The sequence below is a fragment of the Haplochromis burtoni genome, unplaced genomic scaffold, assembly GCF_018398535.1.
Source record: "Haplochromis burtoni strain Fernald_Lab_line unplaced genomic scaffold, NCSU_Asbu1 Contig_53, whole genome shotgun sequence".
In the NCBI taxonomy this organism is placed as follows: Eukaryota; Metazoa; Chordata; class Actinopteri; order Cichliformes; family Cichlidae; genus Haplochromis; species Haplochromis burtoni.
In genome coordinates this window covers 984704-994968 of record NW_024582414.1, presented here as the reverse complement: position 1 = coordinate 994968, position 10265 = coordinate 984704, and the positions used below count along the sequence as shown (strand labels likewise).

Sequence of the window (10265 nt, the reverse complement as noted above, 5' to 3'; positions counted from 1 at the left end):
AGAGAGCCAACAGGTCTGTAGATGACGCCATCAACATGGCCCTACACTTCATCCTGCAGCATCTGGACTCCCCAGGAACCTACGCCAGGATCCTGTTTGTGGACTTCAGCTCTGCCTTCAACACCATCCTTCCAGACCATCTCCAGAGGCAAGCTTTCCCAGATGAATGTGCCTGATCCCATCTGCCGGTGGATCACTGACTTCCTGACGGACAGGAAGCAGCATGTGAGGCTGGGAAAGAATGTCTCGGACTCCCGGACCATCAGCACCGGCTCCCCTCAGGGCTGTGTTCTTTCTCCTCTGCTCTTCTCCCTGTACTACCAACTGCTGCACCTCCACCCACCAGTCTGTCAAGCTAATCAAGTTTGCAGATGACACCACCGTTATTGGACTCATCTCGGACGGGGATGAGTCTGCCTACAGGAGGGAGGTTGAACGTCTGGTGTCCTGGTGCAGCCACAACAACCTGGTGCTGAATGCCCAGAAGACAGTGGAGATTATTGTGGACTTCAGGAAGCACACAGCCCCACTCCCCCCCATCATCCTGACTGACACCCCCATCACCTCTGTGGACTCATTCCGCTTCCTGGGTACCACCATCACCCAGGACCTGAAGTGGGAGCCCACCATCACCTCCGTCATAAGAAAGCCCAGCAGAGGATGTACTTCCTGAGGCAGCTGAAGAAATTCAACCTGCCAACACGGACGATGATGCAATTCTACACTGCAATCATCGAGTCCATCCTCACCTCCTCCATCACCGTGTGGTACGCTGGAGCCACTATCAGGGACAAACAGAGACTGCAGCGTGTTGTGCGCTCTGCTGAGAAGGTGATTGGCTGCAGACTCCCATCTCTGCAGGACCTGTACACCTCCAGGACACTGCGGCGTGCAGCTCGGATCTCAGCTGACCCTTCTCACCCTGGACACAGTCTGTTTGACCTGCTCCCCTCAGGCAGGAGGCTCCGGTCCATTCGCACCAGAACCTCTCGCCATAAGAACAGTTTCTTCCCCTCTGCTGTTGGACACATGAACAATAACCGTATGACTGTTCCCACCACTAACACATGACCCTACGCTGTGTCACTGCATCATTCCATGTTTGGCACTGATCACCACCTGCACTCATGTATATATCTATCTACTTAGCACTTTTAATTCTTATTCTTATTTTTATTTTCATGTCTATTTAAGCGTAATTTATGACAGTATGTTTGCACTGAAGCACCGCAGCAATTTCCTAATGTTGTAAACCTGCTCAACATTTGGCAATAAAACCCTTTCTGATTCTGATACACCATAATAAAATGGGAATGGTTGGTGATATTAAAGTCCTGTTTGTGGCACATTAGTATATGTGAGGGGGCAAACTCCTCAAGATGGGTGGTGACCATGGTGGCCATTTAGAAGTCGGCCATCTTGGATACAACTTTTGTTTTTTCAATAGGAAGAGGGCCATGTGACACATCAAACTTATTGGTAATGTCACAAGAAAAACAATGGTGTGCTTGGTTTCAACGTAACTTTATTCTTTCATGAGTTATTTACAAGTTTCTCTTTGTTCACAGCCATTGACATGTCGAAGAGGTTAACACGTGAGGAGCGGATCGAAATTGTGTTGATATCTGGTGAACGCAGTAACCGGGTCATTGCAGCAGATTTCAATGCAAGACACCCTACGAGACCACCCATCTCCCATGCTACAGTTAGCAAACTGCTTGCTAAGTTTCGTGAAACTGGTTCAGTGTTGGATTTGCCAAAATGTGGACGCAAGAAAACTGTCACTAATGAAGAAACATCAGTGGCTGTCCTAGCTTCATTCAGCAAGAGCCCACAGCGTAGCACTGCCGCATGTCACTGGAGAGTGGCATTAGTCGAACATCCCTTCGGCGGATATTAGCTACTCACAAATGGCACCCTTACAAATCAGAGGTACTGCATTCCCGCGGCTGTCCCGCGGGAGCCGCGGGACCCGACCAGATTTCTTGCGGCGCGGGAATAAATTTCCAAATAAAATGCGGTAGCGGTCGGTAACTCTGGTGTAATTTGAACGGGAGCGCGCGGTCTGAAAATATAGCGTGCCCGACATTTTTTCGGAACAGCATATCTGTGATTTCCTCATTCTAATTGAGCACTGGTACAGCCAGTGCTCACGCCTGTTACACGCACTGAGCGCATGGATCAGTGCTTTTTGCACGTGCATTTTACTTGCACAGTCTGTGACTCTGTGCGCGCATCACCTGCATCAGAGCGCGCTTTACCAACATGGCAGAGCAAACTGAAGATGCAATTTCCTTGAAGGACGTTCAGCTGGGATTAGACAACGGTCAGTTTACTTTAAGGAAACCCACATCAGGCAAGTCTGATGTATGGGAGTCTTTTTCATGCGTCATAGACGCAAATGGAAAAAAATTACCCTTTGTACAATGCGATAAATGCCTCAAAGTTTTACCCTTTTGCAGTCACAAGACTGGAACCTCAGGTTTAAGGCGGCACTCATGTCCCATCACAAAGGGGCAAACAAAACTGGCATTTACTAAATCTTTGCTGGTGCCAGAGAAGTTTAAAAAAGAAACCAGAGACAAATGTGTTCAGTTTGTTTGCCAAGACATTCGACCGTATGATACCATCTCTGGAAAAGGCTTCACACAGCTGGCCCAACATTTGGTCGACACAGCAGCAAGAATAGGAAAATTCGATGTCTGTGAGATACGTTTGTATTTTACATAAAAATAACAAGTAGGCCACAATGCTGTATTCGTTTTTATTTATTTTATTTTTGCAACACGTTTTCCATGTTAAAAGATAAATGTTGCATGTTGACAGATAAATGCATCTTGTTTAAGAAAAATAAATACAATCATTGCACAACCTGCAGTTTTATCTGTTATCTCTATTTTTTGGTGGTACCCCATTTAAATGTGAGATTTTGGAAACCAGATCTAAATTTAGCGGGAACGGTCGGGTCGGGTAGAAAATTATTCTAAGCGGGCAGCGGGTGAACAAAGACTGAATATACAGCGGGAGCGGTCGGGTGCGGTACAAAACCTTGCGGGAGCGGGACTAAAAAAACATTCCCGCGCAGACCTCTACTTACAAACTCCAGCTACTGCAGCATCTCAACGAGGATGACCCAGATCGGCGCACAGAATTTGCAGAATGGGCAAAACAAAAATTGGAACAGGACCCTCAGTTCAGCAGAAGATTTTGTTCAGTGATGAGGCAAACTTTTATGTGAATGGTGAAGTTAACAAACAAAACCACCGCTATTGGTCTGACACTAACCCACATTGGATGGATCCCTCCAAGACTGTTGGAACAACAAAAGTGATGGTTTGGTGTGGTATATGGGGTACAACGATAGTGGGTCCATTCTTCATCAATGGAAACCTCAAGGCCACTGGATATTTGAAATTGCTACATGATGATGTGTTTCCCTCTTTATGCACTGAAGCTGGCACGTTCCCTGAGTTTTTCCAGCAAGATGGTGCACCACCACATTATGGGTGCCAGGTCCGAGCATTCCTAGATGAACAGTTTCCTGGAAAGTGGATTGGTCGTCGTGGGCCAGTTGAATGGCCCCCAAGGTCTCCCGATCTGACCCCCTTAGACTTTTATCTTTGGGGTCATCTGAAGGCAATTGTCTATGGTGTGAAGATACGAGATGTGCAGCACCTGAAACTACGGATACTGGATGCCTGTGCTGGCATTTCTCCTGCGGTGTTGCTATCAGTGTGTGAAGAGTGGGAGAAGAGGGTTGCATTGACAATCCAACACAATGGGCAGCACATTGAACACATTTTATAAGTGGTCAGAAACTTGTAAATAACTCATGAAAGAATAAAGTTACGTTGAAACCAAGCACACCATTGTTTTTCTTGTGACATTACCAATAAGTTTGATGTGTCACATGGCCCTCTTCCTATTGAAAAAACAAAAGTTGTATCCAAGATGGCCGACTTCTAAATGGCCACCATGGTCACCACCCATCTTGAGGAGTTTGCCCCCTCACATATACTAATGTGCCACAAACAGGACTTTAATATCACCAACCATTCCCATTTTATTACGGTGTATCCATATAAATGGCCCACCCTGTAAATCTAAGGAACCAGACTCTCTCGTGATATTCACAGTGATACTTTCACGTTTTTCTTTAGATAGAATATTTGACAGTCATGTCTTTAAGAAATGGGGAGAAAAAATTCTGCAACAATATCCAAAGAAAGGCCGTGTAATGTTCTTCAAGAAGCCTGAAGAACTATTCCCGATGACCACTTAAAGAAAGCTTGGTTAAGAGAGTTCAGGCTATATTGGCCCCATCCTCTCACCCTGTGACAGCTGGGATAGGCTCGTTGCTCCACAGTTTTTTGGTCCTCACGACAGGTTTGGAGAGCTTCAGCCTCTGTCTGTACGCGGGGATTAGGTGGATCATGACGTGGTCAGAAAGTCCGAGTGAATATATATCCATATATATGGCCCACCCTGTACTATAATATATATATATATATATATATATATGAGAGAGAGAGAGATGAGGGATGGTTTAAGGTTGTTGCACAGTAGTGCAATTTCCAATTATTTTGTGGAGTTGCAGGTTATCATACCCTTGTAGATTACCTCATCTACTGTATAGCATTTCACTACAAAGCACACTACGATTTCTCCTACTGTGCACTCAGTCTAACCAAGTTCTGGCTACACTGCAGCAGTACTATCATGTTTTTCATACTCACCTGACAAGCCTTAACTGTTTTAACATTATAAGTGAAACATACAATTTCGCTGCAAAGAAAAATGTGTGATTCTATCTATCAGAATCAGGCAGCCATACTTTCTAGGTCTCAAAGAAATGCATGAATCTGAGGTTTCCCTTATAATACTCAACATGTAATATAGTTAATGCTTGTGACAGTTGAACTTGTTAGCTTTGCTATTTTCATATCATTCTGGGGCATTAAACTTAGCTACTCTTAGCTTGCCAAATTTTACTAGCACCAGTCATTTCAGGCAAAAAACAACAGCAGTTGCTAGCTAAAATTGAGAAGCTAAAGGTAAATCATGTGCTAGTTGTTCAAGCTATCAGCCACCATTATTATTGTTAAACAGATGCATTGCTTGAATGGAAAGGCACCAAGAGCTATGAAGAGATGGGGGTGGAGAACTCAGTTCAAATAACTATTAACTTTAATGTCTGAGGGTGGAATAACCATTACTTTTCTATAGGCAGTCAACGGAGTCTCCAACAAGAGCCCTTACCCCGCCCAACAACTGTCAATCAACATTACAACCAATCAGGCTGGTAAGTTGGGAGAGCAATGACTCTTTGCGTGTGTGTGTGTGTGTGTGTGTGTGTGTGTGTGTGTGTGTGTGTGCATCTGTGTGTGTGCTAGCATACCCCGGGGCACCGTGGATTATGTGAGGGAGGGATGGCCGGGGAGATAAAGGAAATTGAGCTACAGCCTTTTAATTCATAAAACATGTTATGTGCTTGTCATCGCTCTGCCTGTTCTCGCTCTCGTTCCCCTTTCTCTCTCTTTCTTTCCTGCTCATCCACAGCTTTCATCGCTTTTCCTCCCCCTCCCTCAATTCTGCTTTTCTCAGCTTTCTCCCCCCTTTCCCTGCTTTCCTCACCCTAGGTCTCCCTCAGTATAATTCTTAGAGGCCATAAAGTGAGTGAGTTATTACTCCATCAATACTTTATGGAGACAGACACAAGTGATATTTCCACTGCTACCCAAATTTAGATTTAAAAGCCGCTTTGCTATGGAAAAACACATCATTTACCTCATCTACAGCACCCCTGGCTCATTCCTAATCGAAACATGATCCATTGTCACCCTGCCGTTTTCTGAGCGCATTTGTTACCGCTGTCGGATGCGAGGCTCTCTTATCCCTGAAATCTTTTAGGACTCAACAAAAACTGATTTATTTTTCAGGTTGACTGCACTGGGGGAGATTTTTAAATTATGCAATAGCTTTTGAGTGTATTTCATTGGACTTTAGGATGTAAAACTCAACACTGTGTATGTGTGTGTGTGTGTGTGGGGGGGGGTGCTCAATTGTGGCTATGTGAGGAAAAAAAAGACTGTGGGGTTTTCAGGTGACAGATCGCTCATGCTGTCAAATTATTTCTCCAGCAGAAGTATACACCTCTTGAGGCATCATAGCATTTACTGTGCGTTATAGCTGCTGTATGAAATTATGGTGACTCAGCTGTGTAAGATGCATACAGTCTATTTAGGATATAATGGCTTTCAGCAGAATCCCCATAAAACCAAGAAGACAAATTCTCTTGGGGTTTTTTGTCCTTTAAAACACTAATTTAATTAAATTTAAAACAGTGTAGTACATCTCCAGATGCTGTGTGATATTAGTCTTCTTCTCGCCTCATATTTCCACTTGAGACTATCAAAGCACAAAAGTGATGAAAGCCATCACATAAAACGATCCAGAAGCTGAACCATGAAATACATTACAGCCAACAGCTTCTCGTTCCCAAAATTATGGGTTAAAAATGCATCGCAGACATAGCTCTTGTTTCCCCATCAGTGACAAGTGCAGTAATTTGTTTTCATGAGCTTGGAAGAGGAAACATTTTTCTCCTTTGAGTGCAAATAATCTTTGGCAATATGTCATTAAACTCTGTATTTCCATATTTATGGTGTTTAAACATGCTAGCAAGTCTTTTAACTGCCTAATTGATTGTGTATTCTTGTGTGCGTATGTATGTGTGTGCGCTTTTTATCAGCTCCCTCAGTAGTTCCCATAATGCACCAAGTGAGCTCAACAAGTCGCAGTTTCTCGTTGTCATGGCCACCGCCCGAACAGCCCAATGGAATTATCCTCGACTACGAGATACGATACTATGACAAGGTAGGTGGGATGATAAATGTCTGTGTTTGTCTCTGTGTCTGTGCTTTTTGGTGCTATAGTCGCTGGCAGTAACTCATTAGTCAATAAAGCAGGCAAATCAATATCAACTTCATCAGAGTCATCCATTATCAGGACTGTTACTAAAGACCAGCAGGATTCTCACTTCTGCACAAACACCTCAGCCATTAAGAACTTGAATAAAAGTAACACCAACCATTTTGGTAAAACTACACGTATAGTTCTGTGCAAAAAGTTATCAGCCACCACTGCGTACTTTATATTTTGCTTCCAAGAAACCCAAAAGTTCTTGTAATTTTTAAAAATGGTCCTCAGATGCTTTCTTTTTTCTCTGAACACTGTTTTTTCACTCATTTTTAGTCCAGTCCTAATACCTGACCATTTTTAGAGAAATGAATAGCACCTAATTAAAGGCATTAACCAGTGTTGTGTCTACACATAACAGACAACTTATCAAAAAAACATTTTTAATTTTATCTTTAGGCACTGTGTTACCAGCAACCTGTCACAAAACAGACACTTTGATAGGCATACAATAATATTTTTGTACTAACAAGGTGATTGTCAAAGAGATATTAGCTAAAAACTTGGCATGTGACAACACGGTGTGTAGTGTGTCGTTGAAACATTTGAGGAAACTGGACAAACAGAGGACAGAAGGAGTGTCAGATCTTAAAAACTGTCTGCAGTGAAAAATGTCTGAATGCCATGTCCTTAAGAAACAGGAAAAAGTCCAACAAAGATCTGATCAGAGAAATGCATCTTCCTCTTCAGCTGATCCATTAGCAGTTCACTGAAGCCTCATCAGAAATGGTCTCGGTGGAAGAGTGGCTTTCAATTAGCAAAAAAAATGATGAAGCCAGGAGTCCGCTGTTCTAGTTGCTCTAGTGACCCTTGAACCCCCTCTAGCCATCGATCTGGTGGGTAACAGACGTCTCCGAAAAGGTCGGAGCACTTTTGCAAATATGCGATATGTGATGTCTTGATAAACCAAGCAGATATTTGAAGTTTACACAGCTACATTAAAATATGTTAAAAGTTTATTTTGTGACCCAGAAAGAGTAATAAGAGTAATATTAAAACTAAGTAGCTGCCGCCATTGTTGGAAACTGGAATTGGCTGGGCCGCGCTATGAATTCTGGGATATGGTGGGCCACGAAGGATACACCCGACCCATCCTTCAAATCTTAGGAAAAGGAGGACGCATTTGTCGGCCGCATTCGGAGGAGTCTACGAATTGGGACAGCCTTCATTGTGTCACTGTGACGTAATTGGTCTAAAAATGCAGCCTCAGGAGGATGCAGCCGACGTTTTGGGACACAGCTAAGATGGAGGCTGTCTCATGGTTTGGGGCTGTATTTCACAAAGTGTTGTTGGGGATTTTCAAGATTGATGGAATTATGAACACTGAAAAGTCCTGTCAGATTTTTGATCCATCATGCAGTACCATCTGGAAACCATCTGATTGGCAAGAGCTGAATTTTTCAGCATGAAAATGATCGCAAACACACTACTAGTGCAGTAGAAACCCAGATAGAAAACAAAAAGGCACATAATGGATTGGCCTCCCTAACATCATTAAAGCAATGTGGGATCATCCCAGAAGAGAGTAGAACAAAAGGCAGTCCTTCAAGAAGCTTAGGGAACTATTCCTGAAGGCTGCTTAAAGAAATGATAAGAAAGCTTGCCCAAAACAGTCTTGAAGACTAATGGCGATCATATGAAATGACTTGACTTTCAAGCTGGTTACATTTATATAAACTCTGATTTTGTCTTAAATACTGTATTTCTATGGATGTTTCTGCATGTTTCAATAAATCCCTGCACCGATTTCAAAATTTTCCTAGCAAAATATAGACTCACGCACAGCACTGCACTTTCTGCTTTTTTATTAGGGGCTCTTAATGGTTTCACATATGTTACAGTGTCCGCTGTCACTAATAGTGTTCTATTGTTTGCTGGGTGTGAGATCATTTCCTAGATTTATCTTCCTCAGCTCACTGTGGTGATGTAGAGTTCAAGTTCCCATCTTCATCAACAATAAAGCATTAATTATAAACACACATCAGGAGCTCACAGAAGTGTTGTTGCTAGGTAGATATTGTATGTGCTACCTTATGTTTCCAGATTTAGTCCCTTGGAAAACACAAAAAACAGCAAACAAAAAACAAACAAAAAACATGTTACTGAAAGAAATTAGATGTGTTTAATATTAATAAGGAGGAGAGGCTGATAGCAATTTTAAAATATTCACCAAAAAAAGAATAGTTAGGTACTACATCTATCCAGGAGTTTAAGAAAATAAGGGGGTAGGATAACTCCAGGCAGCGGAGGGAAGAGAACCAGTTTTTAAAATTTAATAATTGAAATTTTTTCATCTATCAAAGAGAAGCTTCAAAAGTGTATTGGGTATGGCGATAATTTATACAGGCATGATGTTATGTTTTTAATACTAGACAGAAGATTACGGGCTGTCTGGTAGTTTCATAGACTCCTTGAGAACATCCATCCAACAGCAGCAGACACCATGACAAATGTTTCTGAACGTGTCTGTTCTCCATCATATCGTTCAAGAAATAATAATCACTCAGTACTGCTGTTTTTGTAATACCGTTGTTATTAAATATTTCTTGTCATTTAGTATGAAAACTGCAGCTTGATAAAAATCAACATCACTGGGTTTGGTGGCTGATCAACATGGCAATTATTTCAGGACAGCTGAAGGCAGAAACCTGTCAGCATATTTCTACAATTTATAGCTCTTATAAATGATGTATTTTTGTCTCGCACTCGTGCTGAATGCCTATTCATGTATCATCTTTTATGCAATATTATTTCCTAATAAGTCAGGATTGATCTTAGAGCTACAATGCATATTTAATGGGGCCTGCAGCCATACTGACAGGGTTTTACAGTGATGTAGAGCCTTTCTTTTTTCAACCACACATAAATTGTTGATCGTATTTGTGCAGGAAGGATGAGTGTCCATTCATTAAACTGTTAGCAGTCGGACGTACCGCCCACGGGACATTGGATGGTTTAGGGGACTAATAGGACTGCTAAGGGGTTAACAACTGGCTTTAAAAAGCTGTTTTCAGACAATGAGGACCGCCTCCCTCCAACTCAGCGTTTCACTGAATCGAACACGAACAAAGGGAGTAGTTTGGGCTGCTGCAGCTTTGTTATCGGCAACATGCAATATAAGATCAAATTAGGATTTGTGAAGATGAAAATTAAATCAACCATTAGGCTAATCAGAAGCAGTAAGAGCTCATGCTGATCTTGGGAGTCTCAAGCAGCTAATTCTTTAGTCTTTACTGAAAACTTTAGAAGACAAATGGACAGTAATTTAGACAAATTTCCCCAAAACC

General features: G+C 42.4%; 1 protein-coding gene across 1 annotated transcript in view; it reads left to right on the top strand.

Moving 5' to 3' along the window:
• The window catches only part of LOC102291616 (ephrin type-B receptor 1), a 144480-nt gene that overhangs the window by 85389 nt on the left and 48826 nt on the right, over positions 1-10265 (top strand). Inside the window, exons 8-9 of the mRNA XM_042220673.1 lie at positions 5227-5302; positions 6752-6876. Of these exons, the coding sequence (XP_042076607.1) occupies positions 5227-5302; positions 6752-6876 (201 nt within the window). The remainder of the gene's footprint in view (positions 1-5226; positions 5303-6751; positions 6877-10265) is intronic.